The sequence below is a fragment of the Neomonachus schauinslandi genome, chromosome 1 (assembly GCF_002201575.2).
Source record: "Neomonachus schauinslandi chromosome 1, ASM220157v2, whole genome shotgun sequence".
Taxonomy (NCBI): Eukaryota; Metazoa; Chordata; class Mammalia; order Carnivora; family Phocidae; genus Neomonachus; species Neomonachus schauinslandi.
This window is the reverse complement of record NC_058403.1, coordinates 60,644,591-60,667,322: the sequence shown is the minus strand read 5'-3', so window position 1 is coordinate 60,667,322 and position 22,732 is coordinate 60,644,591. Positions and strand designations below refer to the sequence as shown.

The following is a 22,732-nucleotide window of genomic DNA, read 5'->3' as shown; positions in this document are numbered from 1 at the left end:
TTACAGCCCGAGTCCCTCTCCTTCTCCCTTTTCTCTTGCACAGTACATCCAAGCTCCATTCCCTCTTCTTAAGGAAATCAGCCAGGCCTCAGATGGAGCTGTTGTCCTGACAACCTAAAGGCGCATCAGGCTTTCACTGAGGCTGGCGGCTGCTGAAGGGGGCAGTTGTGCAAAGCGAGGGGCCAGGCCAGAGGGAGGGCGGAGGGGATGACGTGGAGGGGCTGTTGAAATCCGCGGGGGGCGGGGGAAGTGCGAGCGGAGGGGAGGGACTGGAGGGAGAAACAGGAAAGGGCGGGGGGAGAGGCTCTGGGCTGCTGCCGCGGCTGTGTGGGTTTCTTTACACTCCCTGGCAGGCTGGGTGCCGGCTTCCTCGCCTGCCTGCCCGCCCGCCTGGGAAAGTGGGTTAGGGAGGGAAGGAGCTCAGCTCAGACACTGGCAAAGGAGCATCCAGCCACAGAGAGACCAGAGAAGAACACCTTCCTTTTGCAGCTTTCTCCTCATCTTTTCTAGAGGGTTTTATATTTGTACTCTTTTTAAATTGTGCTCCTTTGGCTAACCCCCCCCCCCCCCCCCCCCCGCTTGGGTTTTATGAGGGCTTTGTTAAGTCTTAAAGGGAAGAGAGACTGAGCCAGGAAAAGAGAGGCAAAGTGGAAAGGAGCACAAACTGGGAAAGCCCATTCTGCCTTGGCTGTTGATGAAAGCCCTGTGTTTGTAAAGCCCTCTCGGCGTGAGCAGCACGCACACACCCTCCAGAGTACACCCGGACCTGCACCTCGGCGTGGCCACGATGGTCGGCAGAGTTCAGCCCGATCGGAAACAGTTGCCGCTAGTCCTACTGAGATTGCTCTGCCTTCTCCCCACAGGACTGCCTGTTCGCAGCGTGGATTTTAACCGAGGCACGGACAACATCACCGTGAGGCAGGGGGACACAGCCATCCTCAGGTAGGGCTTTCGGGCAACTTTTCTGCTGTGCGCGAAACGGGTGTGTGTGTGTGTGTATGTGTGTGTGTGTTTGTGTGTATGTGATCTTCAACTCCAGCTTCTGATGCTGCAGGCGTGTGTGTGTGTGTGTGTGTGTGTGTGTGTGTGTGTGCCGTGCATGCACACGCGCCTTTTACTGAGTGGCCCAGGTATCTGCCAACAATTTTCAAGGGAATTCTGTTTCCCGTCAAGGACCAGCAATGTTGGTTAAATGTTGTTTGGTTTCTTAGGACCTTGTTTCTCTTACCAAGAAAGCCTAACTTCACCTATGGTATTAGTGACATTTGGGCAGGATTCTTCCTTTGGTAATTTCAGATGCTTTACACTTAAAGAGTTTTGTTGGGGTTCTTTAAATGGGAAAGAAGAGTTGTTGAATTATGGCACTCAGAGAGTGGTACACAGTACTGCATTCTCTATGGTGTGTGTGTGTGTGTGTGTGTGTGTGAGAGAGAGAGAGAGAGAGAGAGAGAGAGAGAGAGAGAGAATATATGTGCATCAAGGCTCTCGCTCTGCCCCAGCAGTAGTTCGGACTGGAGACTTTCTGTTAAGGATCATCTAATTGACATCGAGGGCAATAAATCAATCTTAGAACTTTGGTTGGTTACTGAGCCTTTTCTGGAATGTGGATAGACATCAACACATGAAAGTAGAGAAGAAAAAAAAAAGAACTTGCCAAATTGCTGATATTTAAGAATAGGAGTATTAAGCGCAAAGGTTAGGCAAGAATTAACCTGGTGTAAAATGGGTATTTCAAATTGATTATTGACCTTAAAGTCCTATCTCTGTGTGGCTCTGCCAAACTCTGAAATATAATTTGGGATTGAAATTTGGGCAGGGAGAGTCCCAGTCCTTGGGAGTTTGACCCCTATAAGGGAGAGTGAGCTGGAGAAACTCAGAAGGAACCTAGCCATAATTCTATTTCTAAAAAAGCTTCAAGCTTCTTTTCCTATGTTTCTCTTCTCTCTTCCCCTCCTCCACCCACTGCACATACCCCTAGTCTTTTTTTCTAGCTTTCTTAAATTTCTATCAGATACCAAAAAAAAAAAAAAATGTTTTCCTTGGAGATCCTTTAAAATCTCATTTTGTCCAAATAAAATGGCAGTGTCAGTCTGTCCATACAGTTAATATTGCTTGTTGCGGCAATAAAAAACAGTAAACTATAGAAAGCAAACCTCTAATCTGCGTGCAAGGAGCTGATAGTGCATAAACCCTGGGGCATCAGGGAGCAGTTCTCTAGCAGAGCTGCCTACAGCAGCAAAGTTTTCTTTCCTTTCCTCAGAAATAAATTTGGTTGGCTGTCACAGTGTCCTGCTTTGGGATCTCTAGCAACACACAACACAACACACAACACATACACAGTCCTCTCTAACAAAGCTAGAGAAAGAAAAACCTCCTTTCTTCGTTTCTTGAGTGATTCTGAATCCCAAAGATCCTACTATCCAAAGCAGATTTTCCCTACCAGTTTTCCAGCCCTGTAAACCTGCATGTGTGATTTATCCACATGGAGTAATAAGATTTATAGAGTAATTTATCTGTTTGCAAAGGGATTTGGATATGATGCAGAAAATGTTTTTTGCAAACACTTAAGCATGCCATCTCAACTGCTCACATTCATACTCCCTAACATCATTAACCCTTTACTAGTGAAGCACTCTACATAAATTTATGCTATCCCCAAGAAGATTGTTTTTGCTGATTGTGAGACTGAATATGGGGAAAGTGAATACCCTGAATGTGTGAGTTTTTATTTAAATGCCCATGAACTTGGTAAGTCAGCATCACCCGTATCTTAAGCTACAGTTATTAAAGAGTTAGGTAAACATTTAAATGTTAATTCAGAAGAAAAGGATATTCTTATATTCTCATATAGTATATGCATAAAAGTCTATGTCTATGAGAGGTATCTTACTACATAAATATCTACATATGATATCGATGTGCTTTCATGTGTCTCTGGCTTAAAACAAATGGAGTTTTTAAGTATTACACTTTAGTAGACATTACGGTGTGGAAATGGAGGGAGTGAGAAATGAGAATAAATATAGAAGCAGTTATTCACTGGGAAAGAGAAGATAGACAAACAGAGCTTGTGGAGAAGTCACCTGTGAGAGTCTGTTGCTTTTCCAGACCTCACCTAATGTGCCCTCTTTTTTTCAAATATCCTTTGCCTTGGACAAGGCTTTTATTGCTGGGTTGATGGAGCTCTATCAGAAGTAACTATGGAGAGAGTTCCCTTTGTTTTCTTAGCTGACCTTCTTCTCAATCTCTTTAACTGAGCCCAGTAAGCTTTGTGGGTCAGTTTCCCGGTAAAGAATGGTTTTCTTGCTTTCTGTTTACAAATCTAGCCTGAGAAATACTTGCTTCTACTTTATTTGTGACATTTTACTGGGAGCATGAGCTTCCAGGGGAGGAGAGGAAGGAGAACTTGATTCATTGGAAGCCACAGTAGATGTTTGGCACTGAGAAAGTGAAATGGCAAGGAGAAAAAAAAAAAAATTCTCTCAGTGAATCTGTGGCCCTGAATAATCTGAAATGGCAAAAAGAGACAAGGAAGGTTTTATAATTCTGGTGGTCCAGTGACAGGAGTTTGGCTGACCATCCTCAAAACATCTACCTTGACTACCTTACTCCCATGGAAAGAAAAAGTATATTTTTGGGGAACTGGTGCTTATTTTTGTATAATTATGATAGGAGATGAATACTAGTCTTGGGGTCTTACTTTGTAATTTCTATCTTTTGGGGGAAAAAAAACAACGAAAGACTATAGAATGAAGGTGATAGAACAGGATGCAAAGAGAAATACTCTCATGTATACCAACCTCACCCTGGTGTTTCCCAGACAAGAATCTAGATCTTCAGAGGTTCTTTATGAGATCCTTAAAGAGCTAAAGGAAACCACACACCATCTTCTATCTTAGGGCATAGAGTCAAAGTATGATCCAGAGACCAGTGGCAGCAGCTGCACATGGGTTTCTTCCTAGATACTGAACCAGAATCCTTATTTATATTTGTATGCACAGTAAAGTGTAAGACATACCCACAGGACTTGACTTACGGGAGTGCCTCAGGTGTTTTTCTGAACAGAGCCCACCTGCCTCACTGCCACCCCCAACAGGTGCAGGAATTCATCAATTACTAGACACGTTTCTAGCACTGGTTTTTCTAACTTTCTACCCTTGCACACAGGCTCCCAAAGAGATTCATCTCCTGGTTAATCTTGGCAGGTTGAAATCATGTGGCTCTCTTGATAAGTCAAAGGAAAAATGGAAATAGATAGTGTTCTAATCTAGCCTTTAAATTTTCATTTTTAACAGTCCCACTGACTATATTTTTAGTATCAGTAACATATGTCTAGAAAGATAATTATAAAATAATTGATCCTAATGTATCTGTTCAAAAGGTAACTTTGTAAAAATGATATATATACGCATATTTTTACGTGTTGTGTAAGTGCATATATGATAAAATGCAGAGGTTTCATACTATTGTGGATTTAAATATTTTAAATTTGAGGTATTGAAATTTTATCTGTTTCACAATTCTGGCCCTATTTGATGTTTGGAAGATACTATAATACTTTCTATGGTGATAGCATTTTTCCCATTTAAATGCAAATGTACTTAATAAGAGTTAGGTATAAGAAATTAAGTATCTAAGTTCAGTATAGCTAAGTTTTTAATTTTTCAAAATTCTGGGTCTTTATTCCCTTGTCTTTACATTAGGAGAAAAAGAGGAAACAACACAGAAGAAATGATTATTTGACAGTGCAGTGAGAATTTTGTGCAAATTTCAAGGGAAAAAAGGCTTCTCTTCTATAAGGCATCTGGAACGCCTACATTTACAAAGAGAGTGTCAACACTCAAACATATTTCTGACACAATATGTGATTTTTCTACCACTCGTAATTCACTATTTGAAAACAAACTTTGTGGGCATGGGTCTTTGGGGAAAGTTTGTGACAATTATGAAGGTTTCTTTCTCTCTGGCTAAGTCACTAATCAACATTTATTGGTTATTACTGATACTTTAAGGACCGTTGATTTCACATTAAATCCTTGATCAAATACATTTGGTAAATGATAGAGTATAGCACACTATATCTTGTCTAGGAATATGGCATATTAGCTACACTTATTAACATTGATGTACCTGTGAATTGTATCATTTGTTGTTATTTATGGACAGAGGAACACAGCAGCCAAGTCTCATGTGACAAATGCAAATTGTGATCATTTGTGTTTTTATAAATATGAAACACATAAGTATGTAAACACCCCCCCACACACATATTAAGGTGGTTTTTCCATTCTATGTCATCTGACTTTGAATGAATTATTTGTAGAATTGTGGGGTGAACAACCAAAGTTGACTGACTTATCCACTTAATTAGTTGGGTGAGGGCTAACCATTTGTGTTTCTTGGAGTTGGTTCTACGTAATAGCAAACTCAGGCAAAAAGAGGATTAGTGCGTATTTTGCTTTGGTCTGAGAGCTCCAGGTACAAATGTCTGTAACTCATGTGATAAGAAGTTACCTGTGTGCTGATAACCCTTGCTGTCATTGCTTGCTTGGACCTTAGAGAGCCCTTCTCTTCAGGTTATTACTTATGGCTTACAGCCATTTGCCCTGTTTTCAGAATGTCCTGCTTGTTAGTTTGTACAACTCAGTAGACCTGGGCTCTAATTTTGGTTCCGTCCTTGTGTGCTACATGACTTTGAACAAATCCCTTAAATATTTGAGCTTCAGTTTCATTTATAAAATGCCGAAACTGCCTTTTTTTAGTTACTGTAGTTACTGTACAGAGTTGTTTTAAGAAGCTCAGAAGAGATAAAGTTCAATTGTGAACTGCCTCATAAGTATAAAAATACTAGTCATTTTCCAACCACATTCAACCGGTTGTTCTGACTTTAGGGAGCTCTTTTGCTTAGACCAGTGTTTCTCAAACTTGAAGGTGTATCAGAAGGTGTACCAGGAGTGCTTGTTATCACACAGATTGCTTGGCTTCTACCTACAGAGTTTCTGATTCAGTAGGTCTCTGGTAGGGTCTGAGGTTCGCATTTCTAACAAGTTCTTGACGATGTTAATGAGCAAGACTGGGCCACACTTTGAGAACCACTGACTCTTGCTATTACAAGTGTGTTCTGCAGATGAGTACTTTAGGTATCACACAGTTGCTTTTTAAAATCCAAAATCTTAGGGTCTATCCCAGACCTAACAGAACAGAATCTGCATTTTAACAAGATCCCCAAGTGATTCACAAGCACCTTAAAGTTGGAGAAGTGCTGCTTGAGATGGTTCACAACCATGGCTGTACATTACAGTCAACTGGAGACCTTTCAAAAAATACTGAAGCCACATATTTTCTACTTCCAGAAATTCTTATTTAATTAGTTTTGGTAGGGCCTGGCATAGATATATATATATTTTTAAATGATTCTGATATGTATATAGAGTTGAGAACCACTGCTTTATCAGTTGAGGAATCTCTTTTACAAAACACCTTTGGGTCAGTGCTTAATGGCTATGTAGTAAAAAATTAAAGTCATTCATGTTGTATGGCTTGAGAAATATGTCAACAGCAGAGATGTACAAATTGAATTGGGAGAGAAGAATGAGACCATCATAGATCTATTTCTTTACCACACGATCCCATAACTACAGTGTCATAGAAAATGGAGTGACTTTATTTTAAAATGGAACCACTTTACATAGTATCTATTGAAATAGCATTAAAACTTGGTTTTTGAAAGGTTATTGTCTTGTGTTCTCACTTTCATTTATATTAGGCAAGACACAAAACAGTTCTACTATGTTTTTTCAGTGCTATCTCTAAGAGAGAAAAGAGATAATATTTGGGTAAGGAAAATGTCTTCAGTGATAACTTATTCAAACAGGCTTAATTGTGTGCACTTACGTTGCCATATACACAAATATATGATTTACAATATGATAGTTATCTGTTTGTGGACTTAATCTCAGTTTTACATGGTATTCAATCTTTAGCTGAAACTTAGGATCAAGTCTTTGTGTCATAGGTAAAGACTCTCAAGGGGGTAATAATTTCAGAATGCCTTAACAAGTACTCAGAAGACCTAGATCTAAGTAGCTTGAAACAGTTTGATCTATTAAATGAGAATAACTGACACTTACTTGGCTTACTACACAAATTATTTTTATGATGATCAAATGACGTACTATGTATTAGAGTGTTTTATAAACTGTAAAATTGCATAAAATATAAGCTCTTAATAAAATCACTGTCATTATATTCATAGTAGGAAATAACCTTTAGAACAGTAGGAAATTTGATAAAATGAGCTTTTTGTTTTTATATCTATGGTCAGGATGGCCATCTGCTCCATGTTTGTATCATTTTTCCCCCTTTAAAGTCATTTAAAGTTACATGTATCTTAGAATATTAGTTGAGTTTCTTATCAGGAGTACAGGGTGAATGAACACTTTTTTGTAGTCACTTGTAATCAAAACATAACCTCAAGTTAATGAGTGATTAACCTTCACAAAAGAAAACACTCTCCCTCAGATTTTGTTAATTACTATAGGATAAACCTGTGGCAATCTAGAACAGGAAAGGCCTTGGAGATTAGGCAATCCACCATCTCATTTCTTTTATTATTTATTTATTTATTTATTTTTATATATTTATTTACTTAGAGAGAGAGACAGAGATAGAGACAGAGTGTGCAAGCAGGGGGAGGGGGCAGAAGGAGAGGGATAAGGGAAGCAGACTCCCCAGTGAGATCATGACCTAAGATGAGTACCACCCAAGCACCCCCACCATCTCATTTTAAAGTGATGTAACTGAGGAGGTGCCTGGGTGGCTCAGTGTCTGCTTTCGGCTCAGGTCACGATCCCAGGGTCCTGGGATCGAGCCCCACGTCGGGCTCCATGCTCAGCAAGGAGTCTGCTTCTCCCTCTCCCTCTGCCCCTCCCCCCAGCTTATGCTCTCTCTCTCTCTCTCAAATAAAAAATAATAATAAATTGATATAACTGAGAAGAGAAAAATTTAGTTGGTTGTCTAAAGATGCGAGTGATTAGAACTAGAATTCATGTCTCCTATTTCTCATTCAGAGATTTTTATTCCACAGTAGCACTGAAGTTATCTTCCTGGTTTTCATGCTATCTCATGATATGCTCTTTAAAATTACGCCAAAAGTGTCTTTCCCTTTCCCTTTCTCTGCTTTCTTTCCTCCCCTCTCTATCTTTCCCCTCCCCTCCACTTGCCTCCTCTCCTGTCTCTTCCTTTTTCCATGCTTCTCTCCCCTTCTTTCTCTATCTCTCATCTCTCCTCCTTTCCCCTCTTCTTCCTTTCCTGTTTTCTCTCTCTCATCCCTGAAAATCAAAGCTGAGCTTTCCTATGAATGATCCTCCAGCTAGTGCTGGTCAAGGAGGAAGTTTTCAGTAAATATTTTACTGTTTACATGTCTACTATCATCTCTCTTAACCACATAGGCTTTCTTTCTTCAGTTGCAGCTTCCATCTTATCATATTTGCAAGGCCAGTCTTGTACTTTGCAGAATCTATATAACATTTTTTTAAGTTTTGTTTTATTTTCCTTTTTGTTTCTGATACTCTGCCCATTATTCAGATTTCTTATCTGAATTCTTACTCTTGACCCCAGTATTTGACTTGGGTTCCTCAGCCCTACTACCTCCTTATTGTTACTTATGACTTTCTACCTGGTTAAGTCTCTTATTACTTGTCCCTCTTAGAGATCCTGATGAGGATGACTGCACAGTGAGATCATGGTCCAAGCCTCTGCTTTCAGTTTGTAGGCTATCCTTTACACAACTTCAAGGGGTGCTCTACCCATTGTAGTCATTGTAGATTACACTTAAAATTCTTTGAGGAAGGTAAAATTTATTTCCTAATTTGTACAGAATTTATTTTGGGCTAACAGTGGGGCTGATGGTGGTCACTGAGAGGAACTGGACATAGATACAGACCAGTTTCCTGGGATGGTGGAGGCACTGGATACTGAGTTCTACTACAAGTGCCTAGGGGGTTTCTTGTGTGTCATGTAGAACAAGGTTTCATGAAGCTTTTTTAGCAGGGGAGCCAAGGGAGGTCCAACATGTTACACCAAAAAAAGGACAAAGCACAGTAAGGGGAAAATAACAGGTTAGCAAATCAGAGTGACCCCTACAGGTAGGCAGGCAGGTTGTCACAGTGAGGTATGTCCGCTCAGCTCGTATAGAGACTTAGCCACAAGGCAGAGGCTCAGAGCAGAACAAAGTCCATGGGATAAGGGCTGGCTTACACATGACAGAGCCCTCAGTAATAAGGGACTTACACCCCAGACATACTACCAAGATAGCTAACTTGGTCAAGGATACAACTGAAGCTCTGTATCAAAGCTGTTGTAACCAAGGGGTAACACGAAGATAAATCTCAGAGCACTGAACTCCATCTTTTTAAACTTGTTTGGGATCATAAAACGTGCTCTAATGAGGTGGGGAAAAGATAGAGATAGGGGTCTGAAATGAGGTAAGAATTAACACTACTTGCTTCTGCCTGACTTAGGCAACTTTGCTAGATTACATCTTTATTCTGCTTAATCCTTTCAGACCCCATGTAGTTGGCAGAATCATGGATCTGACCTCACCTGACTACCCCAGGCCTATTGTTTTCCAGTATAAATCTGGAAATATCACCAGATCCTTCAAAGTCTTCTCATTATCTACAACATAAAGTCAGAGGTCCTTAGCTTGGATAACTCTCCATGCCCTGCTACCTCATTGCATCTACTAATTCAGAACCACTTACATTCTCTGTTCATGAGCATGTGAATGTGTGTACACACACACTTATGTCTCTTACCTTTGTTCATGAAACTCTCTCTACCTAGAACCTACTCTCCCCTCCCCACTCCACTCTTTCCAACCATATTTCTTTGCTAGGTTACCTCCTTGCTGCTTCCAGGCTCAAGGCTAGTTTTGGTGATATCTCATTCAGGAATCTTTTATTCTCCCAGACCGGACTAAGTACTCTGTTATTGGTGATAGCCTCTCTGAATATCTGGTTTTTTCTCTCCTAGCTTTATTGAGGTACAATTGATAAATAAAATTTTATATATTTAAGCTGTACAGTGTGATGATTTTATACACACACACACATTATAAATGATTAGTACAATCAAGTTAATTAACACATCTATCACTTCACTTAGCTACCTTTCTTTGTGTGTGATAAGAACACCCAGGATCCACTCTCTTGCAAATTTCACATTACAACACAGCATTATGAACCATTGTCACCATGATGTACATTAGATCTCCAGAATGTTTTCATCTTATAGCTGGAAATCTACGCTTTGACCAATATCTCCCCATTTCTACCACCTTCCAGTCCCTGGCAACTACCATTCTATTCTCTGTTTTTATGACTTAGACCTTTTTTAGATTCCATATATAATTGAAATTGTACAGTATTTGCTTTTATCTACCTTTTTTTCATTTAGCGTAATACCCCCCAGGTTTACCCATGCTGTTGCAAATGGCAAGATTTAAAACATTTTTATAGCTAAATAACATTCCAGTGTATGTGTGTGTGTGTAGACAGAGATAGATAGATATAAATGATGTAGATATAGATACATCTCATGTTTTCTATTTCCATTTATTCATCTATGAATGCTTGGGTTATTTCCATATCCTGGCTATTGTGAGTAATGCTGTAGTGAACATGGGACTACAGATACTTCTTTAGGACACTGATTTCCTTCAGATATATGCCTAGAAGTGGGATTGCTGGGTATATGCATACCTCAACTTAGCATTTACTCACTTTAAAGGCACTCTTTTCTTGTCTCAAATGTACTATCAGTCCTTCAAAGACAGATGTCTCATCTACTTTAATTTTCCATCCAAGAATTTAGCTTAGTACCTGTAGGTGCTCAGATAAACATTTATTCACTGAATTAAACAGAGGGGGTAGTCATACTGTAAATCAAGCAGATCAGAAATTGGTTTATGGAAGAAGAAATAAGTTTGAAGGAGACAGGGATGAAGCAAGATATGTTAGTGATACAACCAACCACTACTAGGGAAGTTATAAATGTGTGGTTGAAGAAGGTTAAGTAGTAAAATCAGAGATGGATTATTTTCTGATCATTGGTTAGGGGGATAAGGGATTTGGCTAGAAACACCCCCAACATTTCCCATTGCAGCTACTCTTTTTAAGCACAGCTTTCTAGAGTATGAGAAAGGCATATAGGAGCATTTTAGGGAAACCCAAAACTTTAGTCACAGGTGCCCAGGTAAAGTGTGCTCCATTCACTGATGGATGAGCTTTTGACAAAACTAGGAGTCACTCAGTGCTCCTGAAGTGAGTCATGTCCAATGTCCGTGAAGAGCTCAGAATCTCCGGTAGTTTTAGAGAAGGAATATACCTTCTGATAACTGTTGAGGCTTTCTCCCTCTAGAGGTGGCTGTGAACTTTCAGGGACTAAGTTGAGGATTTGGGAGTTACTTATGGTTGGCAGGATTGTTGTGCAACAGGTATATTCACTTCATCTGTTCTACTTTCTTGTGAAATAAGACAAAGTACAGATCACTTGCACTCATTTGACTCAAAGTAATTATTCATACTGAACAATGATGCTGACTTGGGTTTTGTAGTGTTGAGCTCTTTACTCACTCCTGGTGAAATTCAAACTTGAATGTACAGTGGACTATTTTTTTTTTTTTTTAGATTTTATTTACCTATTTGAGAGAGAGAGAGACAGATAGTGACAGAGATAGAGAGAGAGCGCAAGCGGGGAGGAGAGGGAGAAGCAGGCTCCCCCTGAGCAGGGAGCCGGATGTGGGGCTCAATCCCAGGACCCTGGGATCACGACCTGAGCAGAAAGCAGACGCTTAACTGAATGAGCCACCCAGGTACCCCTACAGTGGACTTTTTAATAATCCCAAATTCTCTCTGTATGTTTTGCCGTAATGCACAAAGGCATTATTTATATGAGGTCAGAGGACAAGCCTATAACTGAGGAAAATGAAACCCAGCTTCTCATATAATAATGCATTACTATTTATTCCATTATAATTTTTTTGGCAACGCGTTTCTATACTGAGTTTCTATATTTTGAAGTTATCAAAAGTTAATAGTATCTTTTCTAAAATAGTGCTTTAGTCATGCTACTATTTGCCACACTTCTCTGCTAGGAACAATATAGACAAAACTGAGTCATGCAGTTCAGCACCAAGTCATGCATAGCCAAATGTATACATGTAAAATATTGATTGGGAAAATTACTTGGTTTCCTAATTTCTAATTTTTGTGCTTCTTCAGTCATACTTCACTCTAGCACATCTATATCAGACCTGTTTGTTTTATGGGGTTTGAGTCACCTATGGTTGCCGATTTTTAGCTGATCCTTGTCTTGAGATAACTAAGATGGTTGTCATCTTATGCATGTTCATGATGTAATTATAAGAGCATATCTTAAGATCAGCATTTTTTATTGCAGAATCATTAACTTAGCAGATGGATTTTTCTTTGACTTTCTGACCTTTATTCTAATGCATTTTAAAAATATTTATTTATTTTAGAGAGGAGGGAGAGAGAGAGAGTGTGTGAGCAAGGGGAGGGGCAAAGGGAGAGGGAAAGAGAGAATCTCAAGCACACTCCTTGCTGAGCACGGAGCCCAACTTGTGGCTTGATCTAATTTCCCTGAGATCATGACCTGAGCCGAAATCAAGAGTTGGATGTTCAATCCACTGAGCCACCCAGGAGTCCCTCTTCTATCTTTTGTTACTCTAATATAATGAGCTAATTATATCTAAAATCATCAGCACCTCAAGGAACTGCCTAAAGTCTATAGATCAGATAAACCTCTAGATTGAACACCAAGGGATTTAGGCTTTAGTTCTGTAAAACCTTAACTGTAGAAAGTTGGGAATTAGCTTTTATTGTTTTAACTCCAAAATGGGTATAATTCCTACTTACCTCTTAAACAAAGATGTTGGTCTAGTCTGACATTAGTTTTTGAATATGATTGAGTTCATTAGAAGAAATGTGTGATGTCATAAGTGGGACAGTGATATGCTCAAATAAAAAAAAATAAACTGCATTATCTTATAAATGTCATGGCATAGGAAACTTAAAAATATTTTTGCATTAATGCCTTAATATTTGTATAAAAACAAAACAACTCAAAATCTAGTTCTTCTAAAAATAAAAGTATGTATTTATATAGAATGTGTTATGATGTGTAAACAAATTATGTCATAAATGTACTTAATTAAATTGTATGGATTTTTTGAACACAGATTTAAAAAACATTTAGTTTATTTTGCTTATAATAATAATATATAAAAAGCAAAAGCATACATGTGCTTTTTTATATGTGCAATAAATTTACATACATACAATATGAATCTGAATATTATTGTTAACTTGGGTCATAGTATACTTTAATAGGAATCTAATTTAATTTGATGCACCAATGTGGAGAAGTTTATTGCAGAAAACTAAATTTTCCAGGTTATCAAGTATATTAATAGGTACAATATATAAGAAGCATCATGTGATGTCTTTTTAAATTTGTTTTAATATGTTTTATTTTTTAATTAATCATTATGCACATGCCAAAATTACTTTGTAAGAGAAGTCAGACTTAATGTTTCTTTTTTTTTCCAGACTTAATGTTTATTTCATTCTATCTTGGTTAACATACTTATTAGTCCCTAAGGAGTAACATAAGATCAGATAACATTTCTTTTATTTGGATTATAGGATAGACATTAATGATGTATTAGCTAAGTGAGAAATAACTTAAAAAAAGTGAAGTCAATTCTTCATATTTCTGATCGCAATTCTAGACTAAATTTCCATTTTCTTTCATTCTAAGTCACCAAGAGATCTTGTGATCTGTTAACCGGCATGCTTGCTGAAATAAGAGACTAGCCACTGAAGGAAAAGAATAAGAATTTAAATTAAATTTCAATTTGTTTATCAAGTAAAATTACCATAGTTATGCTTTTATGCCCTTTTCAATATTAAAGATTCAAGGCAAGTGAAGAAATGATTAGAATAATAGAAATAAATTTGGGTGTAAGACTCAGATACATTATATCCAGAGCAATAAAACAACTCAGTAGTATGATTATAGACATACTATTGCTAACATTTGAAACCCTGTAGAAAACAGAAACCATTTCACAATATTGGTGACATATAATAATGTCGTGGTTAAAAGGGGGAAATGATATTAAATCAATAACAACAACAAAAGCCTAAATACTAGAGCATTTTAAAAAGGAAGAAGTGACCACTAGGAGCCAATACGGGTTCCTTGGGCACAAACTGTAATATGGTAAATAGATTTCTTTAAAACAAACAAAATTCTGGACTGGTAGATCAGGGAAATGTCATTTACTCTGAGTATCTGTATTTTGACAAGTTTCTCCTGATAGATATATAAACAGATTATTGGTCTATAATGAGCTAGATTTTTTCAGTTAATTGGATAATCATGCCAAAGAAATACTGATTGACGGTGGTGAAGGATTCTCTCAGTCTGTCTTTGGTCATGTTCAATATTTGGATAAAAAAACATGGGAAGCAAACTTGCTGCCACATGTATAACACAAAAATAAGAGGATAGCTTTGTGTCATACTATGTGTATAATACTCACCCTCTTACCGCAGAAGGCTAGTATAAGAATGAAATAAGAAGGACCTGTAAAATAAGGATCTGTAATTATATATCTATATCTATATCATCTATATCTATATCTGGGTGTGGGTATATTTATTTTATAAATGTCCCTTGCTATTCTGCCAAGTGGAATAGGTTTCCTTGCAGAGTCCAGGTAACCACAATTAAGAAATGTTATTTAAAAAGGACCAAAACCCAAAAACCTTTATGTAGTAGAAGGTTGAAATGGATGATTTCTCATATACTACCACTAATGTTCCTTCATTCTCTGATATTCTGTGTTTCTACTCTAATTTATTTTGTGTGTGTTTATTTATTTATTTTATTTTCCTGGCATCCACTATAACTTTGATTGCTTATGAAGAATTTCATTCAGAAATATATTATCTAATCATTTTTCAGTGGGTTTTAATATTCATACCTCTACTACTTTCTTCCCACTGGAGAATTTGCAAACATGTTAAGAGAGAGGGATTGTGTTTCATTAAAATGGAAGATCTATTTAGGCCTTTCATCTTCCTATGTAGATCAATATTTTTTTAAAGATTTTATTTATTTATTTATTTGAGAGAGAGAATGAGAGAGAGAGAGAGAGCATGAGATGGGGGAGGGTCAGAGGGAGAAGCAGACTCCCCGCTGAGCAGGGAGCCCAATGCGGGACTCGATCCCGGGACTCCAGGATCATGACCTGAGCGAAGGCAGTCGCTTAACCAACTGAGCCACCCAGGAGCCCCCTATGTAGATCAATATTAAGACAAATCTAGTCTTAGAAAGATACTTTTATATTCATGCAGTTTCATAGAGATAGGTAAGATTGATTCGGTCAAATGGGGGACTCATTTCTTATACTCTTCAATATGGCTCAAATTGTTACTTTGTTTACTCCCCCAATGAGTAAAACATGATACTGTCTCCAAATTCATGCTTCCTGTTGGTTCTCTTTCTACTCTGAGGACTGAAATATCCTAGGCCTTGAACCCTCCAGTCCTGGCTCCCTCTGAGCCCTGACAGGACTAAGTATCCCCAGCTATTTGATATAAGAACTTCCGGCTGAACTCCCTCAGTATCATGAGAGGTCATCTCCAGTAAAATGGGAGTGGAGTAGCAGTGTCCATGGGCTTTACCTGTGGGTAAATCTGCTATTCCTAAATTGCTTTGTTTGTACCACTCCCTTACTTTTTGTATCACCTATCTTTCCCAGAAATAATGAAGCAAAAGAACTTGAATGTCTGATTTGCTGTGCTTACAATTCAGATAATCTCTGCTGCCACTAAATATGAGGTCAAGTAATGAATGGCATCCCTCAATATATCTAGGTAAATCATATTTCCCAATCTTGCTGAACCCAGTCTCTTTCACCAACTTCAGCATTTTTGCTTTATTTTTTATATGCATGTTTCCTTATTTTATTTTTTATAAAATGACTTTAATTTACCTGAAAGTTCAACTGTTAAAATTTGTAAACAGCAATTATCAGAATATTAAACCAGTCTCTTTCCTGTTGAGTTGACAGGTTCTTAGCCAATAACCTCATCATTACCTTAGCTGTATTCATACTGAAAGAATCACTGATGCACAGCTTTGCCTATGGAACTGGGTGACTTTTAAATACATAATGTAGCATTTTGGGTAATAGTTTTGAAAGAGCTCAGAAAGTTCAAGCAAACAAAAGTGAGAATTTGAAGGGAGAAATGAAAAGACAGAGACAGGTTAGGGCCAAGCAGATTAGGAAAGGACCAGATGTCAGCATGTCAGTAAAACACGCATAGCCCCATTCCAAAGTGGGTTATCTGTGTGTAAAGCTGAAAATATTCCCACGAATGTCAGTTCCCCAATGGAAAATCGGTGGATGCTAAAATAAAAATAGAACTTGTTAAAAGATAATGACAAGGAATCCTAAGAATTACCTAACAAAGTCCTAAATATGTCAGAGTTAGTTCCTTGTGGATAATGTCTCAGTTTCATTCAATATTAGTCCCAAGAGAAAAGAGTTAGGCAATCAGTTCCCAAGTCCTAGTCTCTTGGGCAAACACAGAATTTTTGCAAAGTTTCCAAACTTCCATATGAACCTTAAGCATTATCTGTAGACATTATATATCTCACATGTAAATAAATTATTGCTTTTCAAACCTAGAGGAGGTAAGGATAGTTTCAATTAGAATATTGGTTGGAAATGGAAATGAGAAGGCTGGCAGAATGACAAAAAAGAGGTAGAGTCCTAAGTAAACAAGGTAAAGTATTACTGGAAATACAGATATGGGGAGGCTAGGAACAAATATGAAAGGGTATGTGGAATTAAATAGATTTTCAAACTAAGATTAATTTGGTTGGTTAAATTGAGTTTGAGGGGTTGTGAGGTATTCAGGTAAAGTTGCTCATTGGCAAGTGAATCTGAGAACTCTGGCCTTCAGAAAAAGAACTGCGTGACTGAGGATTGTGGAATATTTCCCTATTAGGGGATAGTTTTATCTATAGTTTAGATGAAATTGCTAAGGGAAAGAATGTAACATGGGTAGTTAGTATGCAAAGCCCTGTGCTGGACATTCTATGGGGATTAAATAAATGTCCAACAGAAGAGATTTACAGTGAAGCTTAAGCTTTGGGGCTCTTCACTTGCATGGACCAGCTATTCCAAAGCTTTGTCTCTAATTTTTAATTTACAATTTTGTATTTTTTAAAAGAAAGACTCCACACTGTATAAATTTCAGGATCCACAAAAATCTGGATCCATACTTGTTCTAGTTCCTCAGGAACTTATACAAATGAAAAATTAAGTGACAATGAAAGCAATATATTCCTAATGATGGTTCAGATGGCTTTTCAAAAACTGCTGTGGGTTGTTGTGGTACCGTGGACATTTTTAATGAAAGAGCCGAGTCTCAAGGGTTGTGGTGAAACTTGAACGGGGGTAGAAAGAAAAAGTAGAAAGCCAGGCATTTCAGTAAAGAAGTGAGGGTATAATACATAGAGTAACCCAATCTCAGGTTGTGTACTACCAGTAAAACACCAGATCTTTCTCTCAAACTTCTTGGCACACCTCTTCACCTTGAGGCAGATTAGTAATTCTAATTACACCCCACCATACTGCAGACTACTTTGGCTCATCATTCTTTACCATGAAATACAGCCTCACTCCGCTGTTGATGGCTCTATGTTGCTTCAAAGTTAGGAAATATGTTGATAATGGTTCCAGGGTTCAGGACAAAGAGAGACACAGGACAGTCACAGAAGATACATAGTCCTATTTCAGATTTGATTTCCCAATTGTGCCACAGTGCTATTACAGTTTTTATTATTTATATTATTATTGATATTATTATTTTGCTTTTATTTTTCTTTATACTTAGTAATTTTAATGAGCTGTCACTGAGTAATGGAATTCCTTTATTCCCACTGCTATCACTCTATTCCAAACCCTTATCCGTGCATGACTGACTTCAGTCTTTCCATGTATTGAGTACTTTATGCTAGGCACTGGACTGAGTACTGGCAATGAGCAGTGAGTAATATGGAGATTATAGTCTAAACTTCTAGATTTTCACTACTGTTTAGATTCTTCTGCAAACACAGCTTCTCATCAGTTCTTTTCCATGCTTAATAAACTATAATTGGCCTCCAGTCTGGGTCCCATCAGCCTCAATTTCTAAGCACCATCAGGCCTTAATATGTCTCTCTGTAATATCCATCCTCTCTTTTTGTCAGGAATGTTTCCTGATACCCCATACCCACATTTCTTTTTTTTAAATATTAATGTTTTATCTTCCTTCAGAATATATGTTTCATTTTTTCCTTCTCCATTTACCTAGATTCTATTCACTTTAATTCCTTCCTCCTGTGAGAAACCATTAATTATTCCAACTTCAATTTATTTTTTTTAAGATTTTATTTATTTATTTGACAGAAAGAGAGAGCATGAGTCGGGTGGGGAGGGGCAGAGGGAGAGGGAGAAGCAGACTCCCCTCTGAACAGGGAGCCTGATGCAATGCAGGGCTAGATCCCAGGATCCTGGGATCATGACCTGAGCCGAAGGCAGACACTTAACTGACTGAACCACCCAGATACCCCAATTATTCCATCCTCAATTTATTATTTTTCCTTATTTGTTTATTTATTTATTTTTTATTTTTGGACTTCTAGGCAATACCAATTTAGTGCTTAAGTATTTGCAAATGGTTTCATTCATTTTAGCTTTGTGTCCTCAACAAGGATGCAAACTCCCTAAATTACAGAATCAAGGAAGGTTGGAGACCACAAAATACCTTGGTCTGGGTAACTCTCCATCAACACTTGTACTGATACACTTACTCAAGTATATCATACTATCTGCATTTTAAAGAGAAAGAAAAAAAACTCTAGGGGAAAAAAATGACTTCCCTATGGTCAAACAACTAGTTATTAGCAGATCCTAGTCTACATCACTACTGTTTTCATGAAACCTTGTTTTCTCTGCCCCACATATTGCCTAGAACAGAGCTGGACAAATGGCAGGTGCTCAATAATTTCTTTTAATGGTAGGCACAGAGTGAAGTGTGTTTGTTGCTATGTTCTATTCTATGGATCATATATGGCCAGAGATATGGAGTGATAATAGGACATTTGTTTTTCCTTTGTCAGAATTAAATATGGGGTGATGAAATCTTTAGGGGTAGTGAAAATACCAAAGGTGAACAATTCTTTTGAAATTATTTTCATGCTGATTTTGTGTGATAATCACATTCCCAGAGTGGATGACTTGGCAAAATCTTTATGACTTAGACATCTAATATTGCCACCAGATCTAAATGCCCAGCCCCCTCACAGTAGGCAATGCATTTGGCTTGGCAGACTCCTCTTTTTTTTTCATTAGTGAAGTTGGCCTCTTGGGGATGGCATTTTTAAGAGTAATGCAAATACCTCCTTTCCTATCAATAAAGCTGTGATTTACAGTATTTAATCTAGTTGAAGGGCAAGAAAAATGGAATTCTGCGTACAGGGGAAATGAAATTATAATAAAATGGCACACTCCCCAAAGTTTTCTTAATATGTAGAGTATTAACCTGGCACCCAGCCTTATTTGCTGCATACAGAGCTCCATCCATCAGAAGAATGGAAAGCCTGCCTTTCCAAGACTCTCATTAAAGCATTTGACTTGGGGCGCCTGGGTGGCTCAGTCATTAAGCATCTGCCTTCAGCTCAGGTCATGATCCCAGGGTCCTGGGATGGAGCACGCATCAGGCTCCCTGCTCCGCGGGAAGCCTGCTTCTCCCTCTCCCACTCCCCCTGCTTGTGTTCCCTCTCTCTCTGTCAAATAAGTAAATAAAATCTTAAAAAAAAAAAAAAAGCATTTGACTTACTAGGTTCTGTAGATTTTATTGGGTAAATAACATGATATTTAATCCACAATATCTCCTCTATCATCTTTTGTAAGACTGAGTCTCTGTATAAAACCTAGAGATACTCCTTATAATTTCTACCCTGTAGTTATCTGAGTTCTACCTTTTATCCACATACCACTTACTCTGTATTATCCTATGACCCTCACTTGGTTATAAAACATTCAGCTTTCATTAGTAAGAGCTTTCTCTGATTCCCCCCGCCCCCAATTGCCCCTTGGAGAAGGTAGGGCTATGGAAAAGTAGTAGTGTTTTTTCACTAGCTTAGAAATGCTGGAATGAAATTTAAATCTTTCCCCAATGAACTATAAACTGCTCTCTATTGCTCAGCCTCAAAACTTGAGTGTGATTTAATGTTTATTCAGCACCAACAATATACAGGCACTTCAAAAAAACATTCTGTTTATCTAGCACTCTAAAGTTCTAAAGACATGTCACATACTTTGCCTAATTAGTACTCACCAGACCCTAGTGAAGAAGGAAAGGAGGACGTGCACATTATCCCCACCACATACACTGAAAATAAAGCTCAGACTTTTCAGCAAGATAACTGCAGTCAGTGGCCACAGGACATGAATGGAACACAGTTCCCTGGTTCATTTTGAACTAACCAATAAATTATATTACTTATTTTTCTCCACTTTCCCTTTTTAAATCTCCTGTTTCCACCACCTGTTTTAGAATCAAGTTCATTCTTGTCTTAAATTTGTAAGAAAACAGATATTTTTATCTTGCTATATTCTTCTCCCCTTTGTGAGGTGTTATCAGTCCATTCCCTTTTCCCTTTCTTCTTTCACTTATGATTGCATTTAAACTCATTATTGTAAGAGACATCACCAGAGGGATAGATGGTGAAGACATTAAGATGTTCTCTCTCTCCCTCTCTCTCCTCTTGTTCCTGGTGCGGTGTTCAGTGCAGGCTCTCTGTTCTCATTGAGGCTGCAGTTTCTTTGCTGAATCACTGCTTTGTATTCAGCCAGGGACCATGGAGTATTCCCAGTGTATTTATTTTCTGTTCCTGAGCTGAATGCTGGGTGCTTCTTTGTCCTGATGCCTTCTGCAAAGGAGTTTAGGAGGTGGGGGATGGAGGGGAAAAAAGGAGGAGGAGGGGTAAGAATGCCAATAAAGCTTTCTCTATCCCCCAGAGGAATGTGTGCAAATGTCTTTAACATTGCTTCACTCAATGTTCTCCTCTCTGCTGCCCTTGCTCTTAATTGGATCTAGACCCTGGAGAAAATCACTTTGTTAATAGGATGGTTAAAGAAAAAGAGAGGTGAAGTTGGCTATGTTCAGTTCTGGCAACTTGTCCTCTCTGGGAATAAGAGTCTCAGATGCCTAATCTGGGGAAGGGGTTCTGCTTTCTTGATCATGAGGAAATACCATTTCCCTTCTGTTGCGTTTTTCCCTCTCAAAATGGATTATTTTCTGTGTCTCCTAAAAATACATAAAAATAATTTGCTTAGAAAATATGAGTCATCCATTCCTGCAGGCATTTATGTATATATCCATTTATTTATTTATTCATATATTTGACAAATGGCTGCTAAACATGGTTTGTTTGTTTGTTTTTTGTGCCTGCTACTGTTCTGAGAATAAAGTGGTAAATGAGAGAAATAAAGTACCTGCCCTCATGGGGCTTACATTCCATTGAGAAAGAAAATAAACAAATATTCCAATACATACAGAATAGTTATAGCTTGTAATAGTGCTATACTTGGAAATCAAAAGGATGTAATAATAGAAACTATGGAGGGGGTACTTTGGATAAAGTTTCCAGATATAGCCCCTCTCAAGAGGTGATATTGAAGCTGGGACGTAACAGCGTTTACGTAAGCTTATCAGCACTGTTATTTATTTATAGCAGTTTTAATGAGGTATAACTTACATATCATAAAATTTACCCATGTAAAATGTTCAGTTCAATGATTATTAGTAAATGTACAGAGTTGTGCAACTATTACCACAATCCAGTTTTAGAAGATTTTCATAATCTCCAAACGATTCCTTAAGCCCATTTTAGTCAACCCCATTCCCAACCAGACAATGGTCACTCACCAATCTGTGTCTGTATATTTGCTTCTCCTTAACATTTTATATAAATCGAATTATGCAATATGTGTGTGGTCTTTTACAACTGTCTTCTTTCACTTAGCATAATGTTTTTGAAGGTCCATCCATACTGTAGCATGCAGCATAGTTTGTTTTTTTTTTTAGAGAGAGAGACAGAAAAAGAGAGATAGAGGACAGAGAGACAGAGAGAAGGTTGGGGGAGGGGCAGAGGGGAGAGAGAATCTTAAGCAGGCTCCATGCTGGGCATAGAGCATGATATGGGGCTCACTCTCACAACCCTGAGATCATGACCTGAGTCAAAATCAAGAGCCAGATGCTTAACCAACTGAGCCACACAGGTGCCCCAGGTTTGTTTTCATTTTATGACAGAATACTATTCCATTATATGGATATGCCATATTATATTTAATCACTCACCAGTTGATGGACACTTTGGTGCTATTATGGACAATGTCGCTATGAACACTTGTCATAGCATACATTCTCATTTATTTTCTGTAGATACCTAGGATTGCAATTGCTAGATTGTATGGCAAATTTATATTTAACTTTTAAGAAGTCGCCACATTGTTTTTCAGTATACCTACACCATTTTACATTCTCATCATCAATGTATGAAGACGACTTGCTTCTCT

General features: G+C 38.1%; 1 protein-coding gene across 2 annotated transcripts in view; it reads left to right on the top strand.

The window, feature by feature from the left end:
* The first annotated feature begins 739 nt into the window (after positions 1-739).
* The window catches only part of LOC110582418 (limbic system associated membrane protein), a 654,509-nt gene continuing 632,516 nt past the window's right edge, over positions 740-22,732 (top strand). For both annotated transcript variants that reach the window (XM_021692444.1, XM_021692443.1), the window contains exon 1: positions 740-942. In XM_021692444.1, the coding sequence (XP_021548119.1) occupies positions 788-942 (155 nt within the window). In that variant the 5' untranslated portion in view covers positions 740-787. The remainder of the gene's footprint in view (positions 943-22,732) is intronic.